We start from the raw sequence: 21,554 nt of genomic DNA on the forward strand, positions 1-21,554 counted from the left end.
TTTTGAGCCTGCTGACTCCGTACTGTACAAAATTGGATCAATTGCTTGAGATATCAGATAGTAGAAATAGATTCCAATAGTCAGAACTGGTGTAGAAATCTAAGTTTTTACCCAGGTATAGCTATGAACATCAGTGAATTCTAGTGAGTGGCCGACTACTACTACTACTACTACTACTACTGGAATCGAGCTTTGAAAGTCCAGGCGTGTGAGCCTTTTATGTGTTTGACTTTGTAGCCTGAACTACCGAGTCACCACCTGGGCACCTTTACCAACTTCACCATCATTATACATTCACCCCACCTCAATCACTGGCACTTACTTCGTTTGCCAAGAGCACATTGGCCTCTTCTTTCCCTAAAGCGAGTTAGTATCACTTATTAAAATCATGACCTCTCATCGTGGCCATGATCGTGGTCGTGGCCAAGGCCGCAGCTCATCCAGCCCAGTCATTCGAGCAACAGGATCAGGATCAGGATCAGGATCAGGGACAGGTATAATCCATACAATGCCCTTTCACGCTTCCCATCACCTGCAAGCAGCCGCCTGGGCAGCCCCAGTTCCGAACTATCTTCTCATCTGAAAGCACGCACTAACCAGTCCAATACCAGCCCGATATCCACCCCATCTCACAACCGGACAGGCATCCTTGAACGCCAGCAACCACAGCATCTACAACAATCGCGCCCTAAACAACTTGAACAGAGTGACAACTCAACCCTCACCCCACGCTCGACCAACCCCAGAGCAATCCCGCGCAGACCTAGTCAGAAACTCCGCCTTGATCATAGCAACCTCTCAATCCCAATCCACCACCAAACCCGAAGCCCTCGCCTGGACCCACCTCGCCTCCGTATCATCTCCATCCTCATCTCCATATCCGATCCAAAGACCCATGGACCCAGACGCAATGGACATCGACACTCCCCAGCACCACCAACAGCCACCTCAATCTCTGATCCAGGTAGCAGCGGCGGGCACCACAGCTCCACGCGGCTACACCGGAAACAACCAAGTCTTCCGACACACCTTTGAGATCGAAATCCGTAACCCGGTACCAGGACGTATGCCGGACCTGGAAATCCTGCGGACGGCACGCACGCGCATTCGCACGGGTGTTCAACCTTCCATCCCACCGACACGTCTTTCTTATCCGAATCAGCGTCCCTTAAGGAGAAATTCGGGGTTGGTGCTGCGGATTATAATCGATACGTTTTCGACGGATCGGCAGGATGCGCTTGTTATTGCGGATTGGAGGTTGCATTTTATGATTGAGATGATTCAGGACGCTCAGGGTTTGGGGTGGTTTCCTGGTTTGCCGTGGATGCATGATCATTTTCAAGTGCGGGTGGCTGTCTAGGAAGGTGATAATCCGGGACAGAAAGGTGCATCTTTGAGAGTGAATGCAAGTAGCTCATGTTCATCCCAAAGATATGGCCGATGTGACTATTGCCGACGACGTAAATTGAGAGCTGGTCTTTGTGGCGAAGGAAATAGTTCTCAATATCAATATTACTATCACCTATTCCATAGATACTACAGACTCCATTGATACTAGTAGCACCCTGCAGATTCAGCCCGTAAAGAGGATATGGTTAGAGTCTACTTTTACTATCTGATATCTCAAGCAATTGGTCCCATTTTGTATAGTACAGAGTCAACAGAATTAAAAGCAACTACTGGTAGTATCTACTAAATAGCACCTGGTGGCTACTAGTAAACCGTTTGCTTCCCACTGAACTAATAGTATATACTACTACTACTATAAGCTAAGGTCACAGTACTATAGGAACTTGAAGTATAAGCTATTCCTTATAACATTTTCTTTCCTTCTCCTACTCCTACTACTCCAGGTCTACCAGTTAAAGTCCTCCAACTCCTCTTCTCTTCTCTCCCTTTCTCCTTTGCTATTTTCCTACTCCAAGGCTATACTAGTACTAGTACTACTAGTACTACTACCACGCTTAGCTTGCTTAGCAGTGGGGCGACTCCACACCGCCAAGAAAGGGTCCACTGCCATTGCCCACTGCCACTGCCATTGCTGACACCAAATCCCATTGACCCTGACTTTCCATTCATTTTCTCCCCGATCATGGCTCATCGTCCACCATGAGGCGCTTTCGACCCGCTACGTCCAGCCGGCGAAGATACTATATCGTGGTTGCTCTGCTGCTCATCCTGGTGCTCGCCAAGAGTCTTCCTTCAAGTTGGCTGCAATCCACCCTCCAGAGCCACGCAGATTCGCACGTGGCAGATCAACCGCGTTACCTTTACCGCTCCACATTCCGCGACAATCCAGACACCGCCTATGAACAGCAGCTATCGCAGGCATTGCGCGACATTGAGGAACAGCAATTGACCTTACATGGTCCCGCCGGCCCCTCGGATACTATATGGCAGATCATCCTCGGCAAAGACCCCGGCACGGAGGAGCGGGGCCCTGATTCTCTCGAATTTGAGGAAAAGAACTCCGAGTGGAAGTACAAGGTAGGTTTTTTTTGGTTCGCGCCTGTGCTGTGGGTGCTAATTTCAACCTTCTCAGCTCGCCACCACCGAATGGGCAGAAGAATTCGTTACCATCACCCTCTCATCCATCCCCGGCCTATCAACCTTATACCACGCCTACCCTCACCATGTTCTCCGGGCTGACTTGCTCCGATATCTGATCTTATGGTACTATGGTGGCTACTATGCCGATACCGATGTCTTCCCGGCCCGATCTATCAAATCGTGTCCATCACTGCAGAAATCGGTATTTAAAACAGACGTTCCGGACATCTCACTCGTGGTCGGCGTCGAAATCGACGAGCCATTCGCCTCGGCTCAGAAGATGCACGACTGGCACTGGGTTCGAAGCTACGGCTTCATTCAATATACCATGTACGCACCGCGCCAATTCAGCCCACTACTCAGAGAAATTATCGTGCGCGTTTTGTCGCACACGAAACGCCACCTGGACGAGAGTAACGTCTTCCTCGGAGCGCGGTATAATGAATTAACCACGTTGGAAATCACCGGTCCGGGAGTATTCACAGATGCGATCTTGGACGTCTTATCCGATACACTCCCGGCCTCCCACCCATTTGTTTCCGAGTCGGTGACCGCCGACATGGGATTGGGCGAGTTAATTTCGCCAGGGACAGGGGGCCTGACGCAGCGGGTAACATGGGCCCCGTTCTCCGGGCTCAGCGCACCCCGCTGTGTTCAGGGATCGGAGGCCAAGGCAGGGGCGGATCTGGGCGGGTTGTGTGTGTTACCTATTAATGCGTGGGGCAATGGACAACGACACAGTGGAGCCGAGAACTTTTTGAGCACTCATGCTTGTATCAATCACCGTTTTGGTGGGACTTGGAAGCCTTGGAAACAGAGTTGGAAGAAGTATCTCTTCGGTTAATGGTTAAATACCCCTTCGGAGCATGTGAATTGTTTGTATATGTACATAATTTTATACATTATATTCATAGCGGGAGTCTCATGAGACCAACTTGAATGTACAAATACCGCATGAATCATCTGGAAAACTGCATAAAGACCATTTAAAAGAAACGGCTACTAGTACTATATACTAGTAGAGTTTCTTTCAGGCCGTGGTCAAGACGTCCTCCAAGCCCAGGCTATCGTGAGCCATTGCGAAGGGCCTCTGCCGTTGGGTCCCGAGGCCCGATTTCAAGTTGAGTTATTGCTATTTGGCCCGACGGAGAGTAGGATCAGGCTCTCAAGGCTTGTGCGACATGGGCGGAACGCATCCCTCTAGTCGGGTCTTGAATGTGACTCTCCACCGGATTTGCTCCATCAAATCAGTCATAGCAGAGTGCCCGGAAGGATTAAACGGATGCCGGGCTTGGATCACCTCAGGACCAACCACGAGTTGGAAAAGCTAGATGGTTGGAACTGGACGTGATTCCTCCTATGACACACTCAAATATCTGAAGACAATCTGCTGGTTCACGCGGAAGTTGAGAGGCCATATGGTCATGCAGATTGGCGGAGAGAATGGTTACGAGACGATCAGTTCTCGACATGCCGTAGACCAAGTTTTCCGAGTTGGATACGGCTGTGAAGATAAACGTAGTCCCAGAATGAAGTGAAGCCAGTGAAGATGCTTTAACCAATTCTCTGCTTCCGACGGACCCAAACTTCTTTGTCGTCTTCGACGTTCGCGACATCTCGCAGCTGGACCTCCCACACCTTCAGCTTGTAGCTGCCTCGATCAGCCTTGCCTGTGATGATATCGAAAGACCAGTCATGCTTAGGACACATGATACCGGTAGACAAAGCGATCCCAAAATCTTCAATATCGAAAAGATTGCCCTGGGAGAGGGGGAATGACGAGTGAGGGCATTGCTATGCAGATTTAGCTCGGGCCAATCCTCGCTGCAGGGGAGCTGGCATTCTACTACTTACATGGTCAACGGCGTGGACCTTGCCTTTATATTTAAAAACAAGAACTTGATCCTTCATATCCCCGGGCATGTCAATATCTTCAACTTGTTCCGCGGGCCCACCCTCCTTGGGGACATTAAAGGCTTTGCATCGAGGCGCAATCCTGTAGTTCTCGTCGTCCCCGAGGTCTGGAAGTTCGGACCTGAGGCCTATCCGCTGCCAGACTGCTCCAACCTGCCTTCTAAAAGGATTGAACATGTCGAGATGACAAAATGGTATATAGTTTGCTGGTAGCTGCAGTAGACCATTGCTACACAGCGATATGTGGTTGAGTCTCGCCCAATCAGGAAACTAGGGCTAACCCGCGCTAACCCTAATGCGTGAACTTCGGAGCTCTCCAGATCTTCCAGATCTTCCAGGTGGTTCAGATCTTCTCATCTCCAACACCGCGCAATGGAGCACCCAGAACTCGTGGAATCGCCGCGCAAGCGGCAAAAGACCGAAGCTGTTGCTGCGATTGATGGCGCAGCAGATGCGCTGCCGGCGGCCAGCGCCCCGGCCGAGAATGCCCAGACGTCGAAGGAGCTCGAGGTTGGTATCACCGAGTTCGTGACGGCCAGCAATGAAGGATTTTCGGGTATCCTGAAGAAGAGGTGAGAATTGAAGGTGAATTCAATGACAGAAGCCTCCTGCTAAGCTTCTTTCTCTAGGTATACGGACTTCTTGGTCAACGAGATCCTGCCTTCCGGCGAAGTTCTGCACCTGCGAACCACCACCCCTCCGAATTCCACGAAGCAACCCGTCGAGCAGCCAAAGGAACCAGTACCGGAACCCGAAGAACCCGCGCAAGAGGAAACTCCGGCCGAGTTCAATATATCTGAGGAGGATAATGCGCTGCTGACCGAATACCTGGGCGCCGACAATGCTGTTGCAACCATCGATCTCCACAAGCGCGCCATGTCATCGCCGAAAGGAAGACCCTCGGAGTTCGGCAAGGTCACTGTCTCCGTTTCCGACCGGGAACTGCGCACCAAGATCCACCAGACTCTCCGTCGTATCTTCAATGCACAACTCGAGTCCTCCACCGACGGCGATGGTAATCTCGGTATCACGGCGGCCAACAACCGCTTCAAGCGTAAGCCTTCGGGCGCACGTCTTCGTGGTGGTCGCGCCTCTGACGGCGGTCGCATGAGCTGGGATGAGCTTGGTGGCCAATACCTACATTTCACTCTTTACAAGGAAAACAAGGACACGATGGAGGTGATCTCGTTCATTTCGCGCACAATGAAGACAAACCCGAAGAGCTTCCAATTTGCCGGAACCAAGGATCGACGTGGTGCGACCGCTCAGCGTGCATGTGTACTACGTGCACATGCGGAGCGTCTAGTTAACATTAACAAGACTCTCCGAAACGCTGTCCTGGGTGACTTCGAGTATTGCAAGAACGGCCTGGAGCTTGGTGATCTTGGCGGAAATGAATTCGTCATTACGCTACGTGAATCCGAGATCCCCGGCGTTGATCTGAACGATCCTCAGGCTACAATTACCAAGGCCACTGAACTGGTCGGAACTGCGCTCAAGAACCTCCGCGAGAGAGGTTACTTCAACTACTATGGTCTCCAACGCTTCGGTTCCTTCGCAACCCGCACCGATACAGTTGGTGTCAAGATTCTGCAGGACGATTTCCAGGGAGCTGTCGAGTCTATCTTGCACTTCCCCCCCTCATGTTCTCGCTGCGGCCCAGGAGGGCGAGTCCTCGACAGCACCTATCAGCTCGGATGACAAGGCGCGCGCCGAGGCTATCAACCTTTTCCTAACCACCGGAGGCATCAATGATGCTTTGGCTAAGCTCCCGAGGAAGTTTTCCGCCGAGGCCAATATCATTCGGCACCTTGGTAAAAGCAGAAAGGACTACCTTGGCGCGCTGCAGACTATTCCGCGCAACCTGCGCTTGATGTACGTTCACGCGTACCAATCACTGGTCTGGAACTATGCAGTCAGCCAACGTTGGCGCCTTTACGGTGATCAGGTTGTCGAAGGTGACTTGGTTATTGTTCAGGAGCACCGTGATAAAGAAGCCTCAGCTCCCGAGCCCGCCGGTAACATTGACGCGGATGGCGAGATTATTATTAGACCTGAGGGCGATGACAGTGCCGCCGCCGCCGAGGACATGTTCACACGTGCACGAGCCTTGACGGCCGAAGAGGCCGCAAGCGGCAAGTACAGCATCTTTGACGTGGTGCTCCCCCAGCCTGGATTCGATGTGATCTACCCCGCGAACCAGATGAACGACTTCTATCGTGACTTTATGGGCAGCGAGAAGGGTGGCAAACTCGATCCGTTCAACATGCGCCGCAAGTGGAAGGATGCCAGTCTCAGCGGAGGTTACCGCAAGATCTTGAGCCGCATGGGCGCTGACTACTCTGTCGAGGCGAGACTCTACTCCGAAGACAACGAGCAGTTCGTGCAAACAGATTTGGAGAAGCTGCGAGGCGCCGTCGAGGAAAAGACATCAGAGCTCGAGGGCGACAAGCTGGCTGTTGTGCTGAAGTTCCAATTGGGATCGAGCCAGTATGCGACCATGGCTCTTCGTGAATTGACCAAGGGCAAGATCCAGGAGTACAAGCCTGACTTTGGTGGTGGCCGTTAGTTTTATTTCCGAAATTGAGCGTGAAAAGTTACTTGAATGTACATATCAGAATACATTGGAATTATTGAAAAGTGATGACCCATCCCATGCCTACTGGTACTACGACTACACCAGCTGGCGCCGGGTGAAGGAAATACGAAGGTTACTACTGGTAGTACTAGAAGTTACTAGATACTAGTGTCGGAACGCATACCCTCGAAAAAAACCTCGCTATGTCCATACTTCGAAGCTAGTACTATCCTTCAAGTTCTTGTTCAAAAGCGAGTGAAAAGGGATATCAAATGTCTTATCCTGTACATCACAGGTAAATGAAAACCATGCCAAAAGGCTCGCCTAACCTTGGAACGCCGTGCTTAATAGAAATAAACCAAAAACGAACCATGGAACTTCAAAAGGTTATATATAAACGCCTTCATCGCGAATGTCCATTATTGTGACCATTCCCGTGCTCATCTTCATCATCCTCAAACGAGGAAACAGAAGACATATCATCGAAATCCCGCTCACGATTCCGTCGCTCATTAATATCAGACACAACCGAAACATCGTCATCGTCATCATCATGGGAGCCACCACCCCGACTCTCGAACGGCATTCTAGGCGTCGATATCCTGAGACGCAGACCCACTGAAGCGAGGCAGGTCATGTTCCGACACACTTTGTCTCTGATCCAACGGAACAGCAACAGGGAGTCCAAGTTCCGTGTGCAAATCATCAAAGACGGTCCTAGCCGTCGCAAAGCCAGGACTCGGCGCACGTTCTTGATATTGAGGTACTTGAATGACTGGTAGATGGTGCATGCTAGAAGATCCTTCGATCTTTTGCAGAGCCATTAACTCTGCCGTCGAGAGGGCTCTTGTTTGGCCGGTTGCAATGTTGTATTCTGGTTGGGCGTTACGACGTCTGCGACGTCTTAGGAAGAAGTATGTTAATGCTGCGATGATGAGGAGGCCGACTATGGCTATTGGTACGGCGATGGCTAGCTTTGTATTTGTGGAGCTTAGACTGTTTGAGGCGGCTGTGTCTGTGGTATCGGTTGGTGCTTCTGTGGGGACACTCTGGGTAGTAGTTGTTTTTGAAGAAGAAGATGATGATGTTGATGATGTTGTTGTTGTTGACGACGATGAGGTCGACGTCAAGGCTGTTGTTGTGGTTGATGAAGGTAATGTTACTACTGGAGACGTGAATACCGCGGATTCGGACCCTGGATAGCTTGTGAGCGGGTGTGTTGCATTAAAAGTGTCTTCGTCGCTGCTTGAGATTTCGAGTGGTGGGTATGGTATGTATTGAGGCTCACCTGATGTTGGTTCTGAATATTCCGATTCCGTGCCCCGATTTGTGGCCGGCTTACTCGTCTCCGAACCTGAGTCAATTGCTGGGCTATCTGTTTTCGATGCAAACTCTATAATTGTTCGCGAAGGTCCTTCAAGTTGGCCAACCGACTGTGTGGACTCGAGTTCTATATCGGGGTTAGGATTACGCCCGAGTCGAAACATGCCAGCTAGAGCAGCCTCATCTCGCTCGACTATCTGGATGATATTCTCCATGGCATCCATCATGGCCGATTAAGAGGAAGAAGCGGGGACCTGGGGCGGATTGATTTTAAGAAGAGTTGTTCGGGGGACAAATACGAGGGGCACAAAGGATGATGGGGCCAAGACGTTGTTGTTCGAATGAGCACGAGTTATCGCATGCGCTTTGTTCGCGCTCGAAATCTTCAGGGTAGTAGACTGTATGTTCCAGGATGTGCTGATATGTGGTTGGAAGGAATTGAAAGTATCAAGATGTGGGACGGGAAGATGCAGCAGTTCATATGACTGGGGTCAGACAGCTGGAGGCATTGAATACGGCCGTTGGGCGGATCATCCCGAGTGGGGTTTGCTGCTAAGCACTGCCTCGTGGTTGGCAAGAGTTCAAACTAGGAGATGGGCGCGAAGACAAGGCTGCGGGCGTCACAAAATCCTGATCTGCATTAATTATGGGTAGCAATTTCAAGTCTACGATGAATGTCATTTACAAATTTACGCAATATGTGCTACCAAAATTTGAACTTTACAACAAAGACCAGCTTCATCATAACCCTTCAAAGGTAAGAAAGAAATACCTCGTGTTGGTGAAGCTGACGCTGTTCTATAATTAATTCTCCATGAGCCACGAATCCTTTGGGGGCCGAATATGCAGATCGGCGTCAACTCTAACTACATCGCGATTAGCCCCACGCAAAGTGAGGCTCCCATTGTTGCTCAGGCGGCAGGGGGAAACAGATGAGCATCCGTACGCCATTCTTACAGGCTGTTTCTGGAAGATCAATGGAATGTCAGACAGCTAGCGCCCTCGCGGGACCCTCCATCTCCATCTGAATCACGAGGAGGGAGTTTCCCAGTGGAGTGCTAGTAGTTTACTGGCCTCTTCTGAGCATGACCGAGCCGGGGTGTACATAATTACAGCCAAGCTTCTCGTATTTCAAAGCTCGATTTTACTTTTTACCATTCTGCGCCTGGGTATTTTTGACGGGACAACTGGTACTATGTTGGCGCAAATTATAGTTATTTGCTGATTGTCATGTCAGAGTCCTGGAGCTCTATTCAAGTTGCTTTGGAGATATCGTGGATTGTTGCTTAGCTATATGATGTTATAAACAGAATGTATTATCTTGATGCTTCATTCTAGCCTCGTCAGACATGCAAAAGACTCTCGGAGGGAGTCTCCAGAGACCTCGGGAGTGAATAAACATCGCATCAGAAGAAGCCCCATCTTTAGAAACTAGATACTATGCGGAAGGGTTCCTTTATGAATATTCCCATTTCCCCGTGTGTAGCTGCTTTCCCTCACAGATTTGCAACGAAAGGTTTGCGGGGGGGTACTGCCATTCTTGATCATAGCACTAAGCTTGGCAGCCATAGCTGCAATAGGCGCGGTGGGATGTCCACTGATCTGTTCTGGGAACACACTGGCATCCATAACGCGAAGTCCATTGACACCATGGACTTTCCCTTCGAGGTCCACAACGCTCGAAGCGGGCGAGGGTCCCATACGTGCCGAACCGACGGGATGGTACAAAGTGAATGCCTTCTCATCCATAAACTGCAGGAGCTGCTCGTCGGTGATATTATCGAAATTGCTGCTTGAATAAGGCCACCAGTACGAGGTCGGATCGTCATTTACCGGAACAGGCTCAAAGTACTTTTTGAAAGCTGGGCTCTGGATAATTTGGAGGCATACGCGAAGTCCGACTAGGAGAACGTTTCGGTCGTTGCTACCCTCGTCGCTCAGATATTTCGGGTCGATGATCGCTGGATCCAGTCATTGTGGTTAGCACTGATACAATATTAAAGTAGCAAGATAATCTAGTCAACTTACGCGCATCAAATGCATCTCTGCTCTTCAAGGTGACTGTGCCGTGGCTTTGCGGGCGAAGGCCAATTGGAACGATAGAGAAAACGTCACTTCCATCCACGGGCTTCTCCTCGCCATGATGAATAAATGCAAGCGGAGCACCGATGAGCTCAATGTCCGGGGCATTGTCCCCAGAGGTAAAAGTTTTAGGACTGTTCTTTGTTTGAGGGAAGTAATGATCCGTCGACTTGATAAATGCCGCCGCCTCGCCAACATTGCTTGATAATGGGCCACCGCCCGTAAGAAGCCATCGTGCTAGTGCTGGGATGGCCTTAATATCATTTCCTAGGTAGTCCAGTGTCGTGCCGCTCTTTGCCTTGGCAATTATAGGCGTCGTGCAGAGATGATCTTTCAGGTTGCGACCGACCGCATTGTTCTCTTGAACGACAGGAATTCCATGAGCCTTGAGCTCGTCCGCCGGACCAATACCGCTGAGTAACAAGGTTTGTGGTGTGTTAACCGCTCCTCCGGAGAGTATAACTTCATTTCGCGCGTGAACTTGGAAGCGCTCACCACCCTGAGAAGTTTGGAACTCCACGCCAATCGCTGTTGGAGTCTTGCTGGTGATTGTATCGAATAATATACGAGTGACCCGGGCCTTGCATGCGACATATAGATTTGGTCGGGCCAACACCTCCGGGGTCAAGAAAGCAGTGGCTAGCGATGAACGTTGTCCCTTGGGATCAACAAAGGTCTGGAACCTTGTTACACCTAGAGTGCCCTGGTGGGTATTGACGTCCGCGATGGCCGGGATATTAGCATCTAGACAGCCGGGTATAAAGCCCTTTTCGACAATTTCCGAAAGCCATGAATAGCCCGTCTGCCATTTGCCAGAGGTGCCACGATGCTGGGAGTCGATGGCCGGGCGGTTAGGGTTCGGGGTAAATCGCTCCATGTCTCGGAGGTAGGGAGACAGTTTGTCGTAGCTCCAGCCATCACAGCCATGAACCGAGGCCCACTCATCGAAATCGGATTTGGAGCAGTGGTGGTACATCATTGCGTTGAGCGAGCTTGAACCTCCGAGGATCTTTCCCCGCGGCCAATACAACTGCCGGTTGGCGAGCTCCGGCTGTTCGACCGTGTAGTAGTCCCAGTCATGCTCCGTGTGAAATAGCTTTGAGAATAAGATGGGCACTTTCGTTTCGAAGACCTTAGTGTTGTCGCCTCCAGCTTCGAGGACCAACACTGACACGTTCTTGTCTTCGGAAAGTTTGCTGGCAAGGACACAGCCTGCCGCACCGGCACCAATAATTACTTTTCAATCGAAAAACATATTAGATACGGTTAAATGAGTGAAGACCATCAGTGACATACCATAGTCGTAGCTCACAAGGCTCCGTCCAGCAGTCGCATATGTGACGGGTGGACCTGTTCGCAGCTGTGGGGTTGCATAGTGCAGGGGATTTGTGAGCGGATTGCGACCCATGATGTTGGATGACCAGGGGAATCTCTGCGAGGAATGCCAGGAAAGGGCCGAGCGAATGGTAATTTTCACCCTAGCCAGGCCAGAGCTTTCAGCTTTCCTTTATGTGACTCCTGCGAATGAATGGCTGCTCCGCAAACGTGCCGAAATGCGGGGAAACTCGGTTCCACCGAGATCAAAACTCGGAAAATGGTCTTCATTTTGAGATTCGTGAGGAAAAGGTTTTTCACATGTCTCACTATTGGCCCTGATTCTCAGCATTGGATCCTTTCCAGTTTCAAAATGGAACCGCGGTGCCGCAAAGCCTCGGAGCCGACGCTAAAGTATGTACCTCAACGATTTGAGGAGAAATTGAGTCTGATTGGTCAAGATCCAATAAATATGGGGCTTGTTCACCCGTTCGTGCAGTACTAGTACCTGCAGAGCATGGTTGATGAAAGGCATTGGCAGAGCTCGTCCCTAAGTGCTCCGTATGCCGCTAAGCATTTGTATGTTGTTGCTGCGACTTATTGTCTATCAACGACGTATTAGTATGTCTCAAGTTTCGTTGCCATTCTACTAACCACATTGCGGCAAGAATGTATTGTCTTGTAGGGCTCAAGCATCTAGTTCCACGAAGATAGCACGCAGCGGATATTTACTAGTATTACTATAAATCTGTAGAAGGGGTGGTTGTACTCCGTACTACTATTAATCTACAAAGCGGTTATTAGCGAACTCTCTTAAAAGTCTAATTGGTTACTACTCGTATCCTCAGTTATCTTCAGCTCGTTGAATGCCTTCAATATCAGGCATAAACACACTTCCCCTTTGGTAAGCCACGTGATGTGGAGAAAGCGGGGGCAAGAGGGGGCTGTGTCGTCACTGCAGATTGGAATTGGAACTGGAACTCAACTCAATTCTCTCCTGAACACACATTCCATTGTCATCGCACAAGTCATCATGAGTGGCCTCAGCAATGTTATGAAAGGGGGCTGGCACCCCGAAGGAAAAGGTGGCAGAAAGGAGGGCTGGCGCAATGATTTCAAAGGCATCAACCAAGTGGTGGGTTCCTCTCTCTCTCCTCTCCCCAAATTTGGGGGCCTAGCCTTGGCTTCTGACGCTAACTTGCATGGATTTGATTTGACAGGCTGGATGGATGGGGAAAGGAAAGGACCCCAATGAATCAGAAAACTCCGAACATGTCTCCCGCCCATTATCATCCCTGAAGGACCCTGCCTTGTTTTCTCCTCCTCCCAAACACATTAACTACCATGGAGCGGCCGCTGTACCCAACCAGACGACTCCAGACCGGAGTGGTATCGGGGCCCCGCTCACCCAGAATCAAGTGAACCAGCAGAATGCACACCAAGAACAGGCTATCGCAGCGGAACAGGAAGCAGCGGAGAAGCCGAAACCGCCTCCGGTCCCATATCGGGTGAATACCACCGGGCTGTCAACAGAGAACCTGCCCCCTCCGCCGGTTCGACGTCTTGAATCGCCGAGCTCCGGCTCATCCACCAACATCGCAACGGCATCGAAGCCCAAGCCTTCCCTTCCTCCTCGGGTTCCGCCCCGGAACCTTCCATCCCAATCGCAGGACGATGTCCCGCCACCGGCCTACAGCCCAGTGGCGCTTCCACAATCTGACGGATATATCAACCAAGAGGCTACATCACGCCTCGCCAACGCTGGCGTGTCAGTCCCCGCCTTGGGGATTGGTGAGGTAAACGGTCAATCGCAGGCGCAGACCACAGCCGGCGATGCACCCGTCAATGAAATACAATCCCGCTTCTCGAACATGCAAACCGGACCAGCCTCACGAGCTGTACCCCCTCCTCCCCCGGCCCGATCTTCCACGCTTCAATCGGCACAAGCATTCAAAGACAAGCATCAAGATAAAATCGACATGGGCAAACATAAACTCAGCGGCGCAGCTTCAGGAGCGAAAAAGTTTGTCGATGATTACCGGTCTCCCTCTGCTGCACCAGGTTCTCCTTCCCATGCCTCTGGTCTTCCTCCTAGAAACGTGGAGGAGCCGTCACCACCCCCACAGGGAACACTTCAATCAGCTCAGGCATTCAAGAACAAGCATCAAGATAAGATCGACATGGGCAAACAGAAATTAAGCGGCGCAGCTTCGGGAGCGAAAAGATTTGTCGACGACTACCGATCTCCCTCTGCTGCACCTGCTACACCTGCTACACCTGCTTCTCCATCCCATGCCTCTGGTCTTCCTCGAGACACGCAGGAGTCGTTACCACCCCCGCAAACAAAACTTCAATCAGCTCAGGCATTCAAGGACAAGCATCAAGATAAGATCGACATGGGCAAACAGAAACTCAGCGGCGCAGCTTCAGGAGCGAAGAGGTTTGTCGATGACTACCGATCTCCGTCTGCTACCCCAGCTTCTCCATCCCATGCCTCTGGTCTTCCTCCTCGGGACGCGGAGGATGCGTTACCACCCGCTCAGGGATTGCGGGAGCGACATGCAGACAAGATCGACTTTGGCAAGCAGAAATTAGGTGGAGTGACCTCTCGTTTCAACACGATGGTCGAGGACCACAAGTTCAACGCCGCGGCGAACAAGCGAATGCCGCGTCCACCCGGTCCCGGCTCTCCCGCGACCAGCTCGCCCGTCGCTCCAGCCCCAGTCCCAGTCCCAGCTTCTAATTCCCCCGGCTCGGCAGGAACCGGCGCTACGATTGAGGCTCAAGCCCGTAAGAAGGCCCCCCCTCCCCGCCGCCGAAGAGAGCGGATATGCGGGCACCGACCAGCGATTCGCCAGCCTCGTCGGCGGCATCGACACCGCCACCAGTACCACACAACACAAAGCCCCGCTGAGCGGGAGTTGAGTGGGGTGTGTACATTATCTCCACAATTTTACATCCATGAAATGTGGGCTATATAGTTTTAAGGGTCTTGCGAATAGAATTGGAGTTGATTGAGTTGAATCAGGCGGAGTTAGTACCACTTTGTACAGTAGAATATCAGTAGTACTAGTTGGAATGGTTGATACCATATGCAATAGCTACAACAGTCGGTCTGCCCCGGGGCCTATGTAAGACATATCCTCCTTAGAGATCTCGGCATGGCCTCGGCGGCATGTGAGAACACTCGGAGTGATGCGATCGACTAGTATGACGAAAGCTTGGAAGCTGTTGGGATTGAGGTGATAGCGGGAGATCAGCGTGATTGGTCCCAACAAGAGTCGATCATCTGAAATTTGAGGGTTTGGAAGTGCGCCTTGCTCGTGCGCGTTGTTGTTCATGCAGTGAGTGCATTGAGGGGAGTGCGGTGCAACTCCACAGATGTGGTGGGTGGATGAGAAAGTGGATGAGTAAGCAGTGTTCCGTGCAAAGACACAATACAATAGAGTCACGAGACTGCCATAGATGAGAAAGAGTATAATAGAACAGAATATAATATAGAATAATATACTAGTAACTAGCATATGTACTATAGCATAATGTATAGTATATACCATAGGATATACTATATAGTATACTATAATACACCAGGGTCTAGTACTACACTGTTCTACCTCGGCTGGCAAAATCCCAACAAACGCAGGCTCCACTTTTGATAACCTCACCTTTTTATCGCGAGTGGATCCCTCCCCAGCACTCTTTTTTTTTTACTATCCAAGTTTTTGTCTTTGTCTCTATTATTTCCCTGCTATTCTTTACGACCAATTCCTCTATCTCATTGCTGCTGTTCACTGCTGCTGTTCACTGCTGCCTCGGTCTGGTGCACACCATGTACGACCTCAACTTGCCCACTCAGTTCGGCCAGGCCACTCTTCGCATCGCCTTGCCTCCGGCCTCCCTCCTCAAGTTCCCTCCTACCGAACTGCCAGAGACCATTCCTGCGCCTCATGTCTCCGAATTTACTTGGAAGCAGCCCTTCAACATCCCCAATGATCTCTATACCCAGCTTCTCGACGTGCGCGTCCCCATCACTATCGCCTCCGTCTATGCGATCTCCGTGGTCGTGATCAATCGCATCAACAAGAGTCGCGGCTATAAACCTTGGGGATTCAGCAATACTCCCCTGTTCAAGCTCTTCGTCATCCTACACAATGTATTCCTCGCCGTCTACTCTGCCTGGACTTTCGCCGGCATGTTCCAAGCCTTCGGCCACTCCTGGGCGGATCGCGACCAACCCAATGGCCTCGCGGGCGTCGTCGATTCTCTCTGCAAGATTAATGGCCCTCGTGGCTACGGCAATGCCGCCACTTACAGCCCCATCACCAACCAGTGGTCCATCCCCAACCCGGCCTATCAGTTGACCGCTGGTCAGCCCGATCCCTCGGATGTCGGTCGTCTCTGGAACGGAGGTCTGGCCTACCTCGGCTGGATCTTCTACCTGTCCAAGTTCTACGAGGTGATTGATACCGCTATTATTCTAGCCAAGGGCAAGAAGAGCTCTACTCTGCAAACCTACCACCACGCTGGTGCTATGATGTGCATGTGGGCCGGTATCCGCTACATGGCCGCGCCTATCTGGATCTTCGCCCTCGTCAACTCGGCTATTCACGCCATGATGTACACCTACTACACCTTCACTGCTCTGCGCATCCGCGTCCCCGGTGTCATCAAGCGCAGCTTGACCACCATGCAGATCACCCAGTTTGTCCTCGGTACCAACATGGCCGCCGCCTACCTCTTCGTTCACTACACTATCCCCTACCCGGCTGGCAGTGCTGCTCTGAGCCACTTGTCCAAGGCGGCTCCCGCTGCCGCTGCTACTGCCGTCGAGGCTGGTGTTATTCCTTACCTCAAGAAGCTGGCTTTCCGCGCCGCTGGTGCAGAGGGCATTGCTGAGAATGTCGGGGGTGCTGTTCCTGCTCCCCAGACCGGATACACTCAGCAGATGGTCACCTGTATGGACACCACCGGTCAGGCATTTGCCATTTGGCTCAATGTTTCCTACCTGCTGCCCCTGACCTACCTCTTTGCTCGCTTCTTCGTGCGCTCCTACCTCAACCGCAAGCCCTCTAAGCAGCCCACTCACATGGAGGCCGCCGAGAAGGCCGGTATGGACGCTCTCAAGAGTCTCAGCCGTGAGATTAAGCGCGCTGCCATTGAGGGTGAGAACAGCGAAGTTACTACAGATGACGAAGTTGTCAAGGCCCAGGTCCAGAAGATTAACGAGGTGATCTCCGTCGCCCAGGACTCGCCCGTCCGCACTCGCGCCTCTGCCGCCAACAAGGCCAAGGCTACTGCCTCTGACGCAACCAGCCAGTCTACATCTGACGAGGGCTTCTCTACCGTGCCAGCGAAGAAGGGTGCTAAGAAGCAGGCCAAGACAGAGCAGGCCAGCTCCAATGTACCCGAAACAAAGGGGCAAAACCCGTTCGGTGTTCTGGACCGTGGCGCTTGATTTGCCAGATCTCTCATATATTATCTCACCGGGGAGCATCAGCCTCGGTGAAAACCAATTTCTCGCATAGAAAAGTCGGAGTCTAGGGGTAAGGAACTATATCCTCATTCGTTCCTAAGCGATAAGAGTTTTGTTGCCGCATATTTATCCGCCTCGAGAAAACCTCCACTACTTCCTCAGCCGATCATCGACCCAATCATGTTCAACGGAGTTCAGGTGACTGAACGCCGACCACCGGAAAGAGAAGCCATCCCGACAAGGAAGAGCCTCTTCCCGACAGGACCGAGGGGAATTCTTCGGGTTCACTGCTCGGAGATTTGCCATTTGCATATAGTTGATGCATGGCTTTTTTTATTCTTTTTTTGCGTTTAGATCAGCGAAAGGAGTGGATGTATGTATATTATCATTGGAATTCAAAAAGCGAATCATTATTATTCAAGTTATCATTATCATGATTGTTCTTCCTCTTCTTCCAGCTTCTTCCAGCTTCTTCCTGTCGAACCTTAATTTCTTCTCCCCAACGATCGTACGGCGAATGCTCCATCTCCATACTAATGCATCTATTCCCGAGGTCATTTCCCGCAGGGACTTCTTAGTGGAGGAAAATTAACGCCGCGGGTCGACGATGCGGGGAGAGCTAAAGTACCCCCTAATTACATTGGTGCTTCGCTTAAGGCTTTGCTAATCAATTCTGCAGGAAATACTCGGCATTCTGACTAGCATCACCCCACCGGGAATTGGAGAAATGCAGCCATTGCCGGGGTTACTAGTACTAGTATAAAGTGGTTCGCATGCAGGATTGACCGCATCCGAGTTCCATCAAGGTCGCCTGACAATTCCAGTACTCGGCCGCTGCCCGAGTTACTTCAACATGGCGAGTCTTACACGCATGCTATACAGATTATGGATCACTTTGTTTCTTTGCCTCTCTGCTGCCGGCGAATCATCAGTCTCGACCCAATGGCCGGTCCAGGACGATGGGCTGAACAAAGTAGTTCAATGGGACCACTACAGCTTCCAAGTCAATAGCCAACGCATCTTCGTTTTCTCGGGAGAATTCCATTACTGGCGCATCCCGGTCCCAGACTTGTGGCGCGACATTCTCGAGAAGATTAAAGCAGCAGGCTTCACAGCTTTCGCATTCTATTCCAGCTGGGCCTATCACGCACCGAACAACCACACGCTTGACTTCGAAACCGGCGCACACAACATCGTCCCTCTTTTCGAGCTTGCCAAAGAGCTAGGACTATACATCATCGTACGCCCCGGTCCATATGTCAACGCCGAAGCCAACGCCGGTGGGTTCCCACTTTGGCTCACGACAGGTGAATACGGAACTCTGCGCAATAATGATACGCGATATACAAAGGCGTGGACGCCGTACTTCACCAAAATGTCCGAAATTACCAGTAAATATCAGGTGACTGATGGCGAGAATTCCATCGTCTATCAGATTGAAAATGAGTATGGAAACCAGTGGGAGGGCAGTGCAACGGACAAGATTGCCAATGAAACCGCCATCCACTACATGGAGCTTCTGGAGGCGAATGCGCGGGCCAATGGAATTGTCATTCCGCTCACATCGAACGATCCGAACATGAATTCGCATTCTTGGGGAAGCGATTGGTCGGATGAAGGTGGGAATGTCGATGTCGCTGGTGTTGATTCTTATCCGTCGGTAGGGACTCTAACCTCATGCACTGAGGCTCATTCAGATCAGTACATACGAGACTAATCTACAATACACTAGTGCTGGACCTGCGACCTCAGCCAATGTACCGCCACAAACGGCGAATACATCGCATTCTCGGTAATGGACTATTACGATTACTTCCAGGAATCACAACCCTCGATGCCAGGCTTCATGCCCGAGTTCCAGGGCGGTTCTTATAACCCCTGGGGTGGACCAGAAGGTGGTTGCGCCGAGAACTCGGACGCAGACTTTGCCAATTTGTTCTACCGCTGGAATATTGGACAGCGAGTCACAGCCATGAGTTTGTACATGTTGTTTGGAGGAACGAACTGGGGATCCATCGCTGCGCCGGTGACTGCGGCTAGTTATGATTACTCGGCACCTATTTCGGAGGATCGATCGATCGGGTCCAAGTACTACGAAACAAAGCTCCTAGCGCTCTTCACGCGTAGCGCGAAGGATCTTACCATGACTGATCTTATTGGAAATGGTACGCAGTATACGGACAATGGCGCTGTGCGAGCTTATGAATTGCGGAATCCGGAGACAAATGCTGGTTTCTATGCGACATTCCATCTCAACACCTCGATTTCCACCAATGAGGCATTCCATCTGAAGGTTAACACCTCTGTCGGAGCTCTGAATATCCCGAGACACGGTGGAAAGCTCAGACTTAATGGCCACCAGTCTAAGATCATCGTCACTGATTTTAGCTTTGGTTCTAATAAGCTCATTTACTCGACTGCAGAAGTACTGACCTACGCTATCCTCGATAAGACTCCGACCTTGGCTCTTTGGGTTCCTACCGGCGAGTCTGGAGAATTCCATATCAAGGGCGCAAAGAAGGGTACGGTTAAGCAGTGCGATGGATGCTCGGGAGTCAAGTTCTGGAAGGAGAACGGTGGTCTTACAGTCTCCTTTACGCAGTCTTATGGAATGACCGTTCTGGAGCTTGATAATGATGTGCGAGTTGTTCTGGTTGACCGAACAGCGGCATACAAGTTCTGGGCACCTGCTCTAACGAATGATCCTTTGGTCCCAGAGTCAGAGAGCGGTACGTGATTTATCTTAGCCCCCCCCTAATTCCGAAATTTCTAACGGTTGGCACAGTCCTTATTGAAGGGCCTTACCTTGTCCGTGGTGCTAGTCTCTCTGGAAAGAAGCTTGCTGTGACTGGCGATGTTGTCAACGCTACCTCACTGGAAGTCTTCGCGCCAAAGGCTGTTACCTCTATCACCTGGAACGGAAAGGCAGTGAAGACTCACCGTACGGAGTATGGAAGTCTCAAGGGTCAGCTCTCTGCACCGAACTCGGTCACTCTGCCGCAGTTTGGAACATGGAAGTCGAAGGATAGTCTGCCGGAGCGATCCACAGAGTATGATGACTCTGGAGCCGCTTGGGTTGGTATGTTTATTTGCCTTCCCTTATTCAACTTTCTCTTACTAAGGCTTCATTTTATAGATGCGGATCATATGACAACTTTGAATCCTAGAACTCCCACGACACTGCCTGTGTTATACGCTGATGAATACGGTAAGAAAAGTGCTTTGACTGTTACAAGCCCAGAAATTTATACTTATTGTGGCTTAGGATTTCACAATGGTATCCGTCTCTGGCGTGGATACTTCAACGGCACTGCAACCGGGGCCTTCCTCAATGTCCAAGGAGGAGCTGCTTTGTAAGACTCTTTCCTCAATTGAAATCGGAATAACAACCACTAACAATATCGCCCCTCAGCGGCTGGTCTGCTTGGTTAAATGGCAAATTCCTGGACTCGTTCCTCGGCGATGCCACCATCGAACAAGCAAACCTCACACTTTCCTTTTCGAAAGCAACTCTTAGCACCGACAAGCCCAACGTCCTTCTCATCGTTCAAGATGACACCGGCCATGATGAAACGACTGGTGCATTGAACCCTCGCGGTATTCTCGAATCTCGACTCATCGGCTCTTCCTCCGGCTTCTCTCACTGGCGGATAGCCGGCACAGCAGGCGGAGAGTCCAACATCGACCCTGTCCGTGGTAGCTGGAACGAAGATGGATTATACGCCGAGCGAGTCGGGTGGCACCTACCCGGGTTCGACGACTCGAACTGGAAAAAGGTATCTGCTAATAAGAGCAGCTCCACCTCCATTCTAAGCGTCGAAGGTGCCACGATCGGATTTTTCCGAACGACCGTCCCACTCGACCTCCCTTCCAACAAAGATATTTCCATCTCCTTTGTCCTATCTACCCCATCCACCTCCAGCAAGGCCTATCGCGTCCAGCTATTCGTGAACGGATACCAGTACGGCCGATATTATCCCCACATCGGCAACCAGGTGGTATACCCTGTCCCACCGGGAATTTTGAACTACAAGAGCAAGAATACGATTTCCGTTGCTGTTTGGGCTCAGACAGAGGAAGGTGCTAGTGTTGGTCTTGATTGGAAGGTAAACTATGTTGCTGATAGCTCGTTGGATACAAGGAATGTTGGTGGGAACGATTTGAGACCTGAGTGGACAAAGTCGAGGAATCAGTATGCCTGATTGTCTTGTCTCAACATCTCCTTTTTTTTCTTTTGTCGCTACGCTGCCAAACAGCCAACTCTACGTTGAAGTAAGAAATTCAAGACAAGATTCTCTATGTCGTCATGAAAACATCCCG

General features: G+C 51.0%; 10 protein-coding genes across 10 annotated transcripts; 6 read left to right on the top strand and 4 right to left on the bottom strand.

Moving 5' to 3' along the window:
• Nucleotides 1–895: 895 nt before the first annotated feature.
• On the top strand, nucleotides 896–1,360 carry N7481_001745 (uncharacterized protein; the record flags this gene model as incomplete). Its single annotated transcript, XM_057260964.1, has 1 exon — nucleotides 896–1,360. The coding sequence occupies one exon, from the start codon at nucleotides 896–898 to the stop codon at nucleotides 1,358–1,360; it is 465 nt and encodes a 154-aa protein (XP_057125896.1).
• Nucleotides 1,361–2,109: 749 nt separating this feature from the next.
• On the top strand, nucleotides 2,110–3,394 carry N7481_001746 (uncharacterized protein; the record flags this gene model as incomplete). The annotated part of the gene is made up of 2 exons (XM_057260965.1): nucleotides 2,110–2,487; nucleotides 2,543–3,394. 2 exons carry the CDS (start codon nucleotides 2,110–2,112, stop codon nucleotides 3,392–3,394), a joined length of 1,230 nt encoding a protein of 409 aa, XP_057125897.1.
• A 710-nt stretch (nucleotides 3,395–4,104) lies between these two features.
• Nucleotides 4,105–4,641, bottom strand: N7481_001747 (Rieske (2Fe-2S) protein; the record flags this gene model as incomplete). Its single annotated transcript, XM_057260966.1, has 2 exons — nucleotides 4,105–4,344; nucleotides 4,405–4,641. The coding sequence occupies 2 exons, from the start codon at nucleotides 4,639–4,641 to the stop codon at nucleotides 4,105–4,107; spliced, it is 477 nt and encodes a 158-aa protein (XP_057125898.1).
• A 195-nt stretch (nucleotides 4,642–4,836) lies between these two features.
• N7481_001748 (pseudouridine synthase PUS7) lies at nucleotides 4,837–7,033 on the top strand (the record flags this gene model as incomplete). The annotated part of the gene is made up of 3 exons (XM_057260967.1): nucleotides 4,837–5,036; nucleotides 5,094–6,078; nucleotides 6,128–7,033. 3 exons carry the CDS (start codon nucleotides 4,837–4,839, stop codon nucleotides 7,031–7,033), a joined length of 2,091 nt encoding a protein of 696 aa, XP_057125899.1.
• Nucleotides 7,034–7,445: 412 nt separating this feature from the next.
• On the bottom strand, nucleotides 7,446–7,628 carry N7481_001749 (uncharacterized protein; the record flags this gene model as incomplete). Its single annotated transcript, XM_057260968.1, has 1 exon — nucleotides 7,446–7,628. The coding sequence occupies one exon, from the start codon at nucleotides 7,626–7,628 to the stop codon at nucleotides 7,446–7,448; it is 183 nt and encodes a 60-aa protein (XP_057125900.1).
• Nucleotide 7,629: 1 nt separating this feature from the next.
• Nucleotides 7,630–8,592, bottom strand: N7481_001750 (uncharacterized protein; the record flags this gene model as incomplete). Its single annotated transcript, XM_057260969.1, has 1 exon — nucleotides 7,630–8,592. The coding sequence occupies one exon, from the start codon at nucleotides 8,590–8,592 to the stop codon at nucleotides 7,630–7,632; it is 963 nt and encodes a 320-aa protein (XP_057125901.1).
• A 1,204-nt stretch (nucleotides 8,593–9,796) lies between these two features.
• N7481_001751 (GMC family oxidoreductase) lies at nucleotides 9,797–11,855 on the bottom strand (the record flags this gene model as incomplete). Its single annotated transcript, XM_057260970.1, has 3 exons — nucleotides 9,797–10,326; nucleotides 10,394–11,683; nucleotides 11,744–11,855. The coding sequence occupies 3 exons, from the start codon at nucleotides 11,853–11,855 to the stop codon at nucleotides 9,797–9,799; spliced, it is 1,932 nt and encodes a 643-aa protein (XP_057125902.1).
• Nucleotides 11,856–12,990: 1,135 nt separating this feature from the next.
• On the top strand, nucleotides 12,991–14,742 carry N7481_001752 (uncharacterized protein; the record flags this gene model as incomplete). Its single annotated transcript, XM_057260971.1, has 1 exon — nucleotides 12,991–14,742. The coding sequence occupies one exon, from the start codon at nucleotides 12,991–12,993 to the stop codon at nucleotides 14,740–14,742; it is 1,752 nt and encodes a 583-aa protein (XP_057125903.1).
• An 848-nt stretch (nucleotides 14,743–15,590) lies between these two features.
• On the top strand, nucleotides 15,591–17,216 carry N7481_001753 (elongation of very long chain fatty acids protein; the record flags this gene model as incomplete). Its single annotated transcript, XM_057260972.1, has 1 exon — nucleotides 15,591–17,216. One exon carries the CDS (start codon nucleotides 15,591–15,593, stop codon nucleotides 17,214–17,216), a length of 1,626 nt encoding a protein of 541 aa, XP_057125904.1.
• Nucleotides 17,217–18,087: 871 nt separating this feature from the next.
• Nucleotides 18,088–21,436, top strand: N7481_001754 (glycoside hydrolase family 35 protein; the record flags this gene model as incomplete). The annotated part of the gene is made up of 4 exons (XM_057260973.1): nucleotides 18,088–18,894; nucleotides 18,967–19,963; nucleotides 20,020–20,587; nucleotides 20,647–21,436. 4 exons carry the CDS (start codon nucleotides 18,088–18,090, stop codon nucleotides 21,434–21,436), a joined length of 3,162 nt encoding a protein of 1,053 aa, XP_057125905.1.
• Nucleotides 21,437–21,554: the final 118 nt, after the last annotated feature.

Source organism: Penicillium waksmanii (assembly GCF_028829765.1).
Source record: "Penicillium waksmanii strain IBT 27052 chromosome Unknown utg000002l:1.0-3326099.0:1.0-3328782.0, whole genome shotgun sequence".
Classification (NCBI taxonomy): Eukaryota; Fungi; Ascomycota; class Eurotiomycetes; order Eurotiales; family Aspergillaceae; genus Penicillium; species Penicillium waksmanii.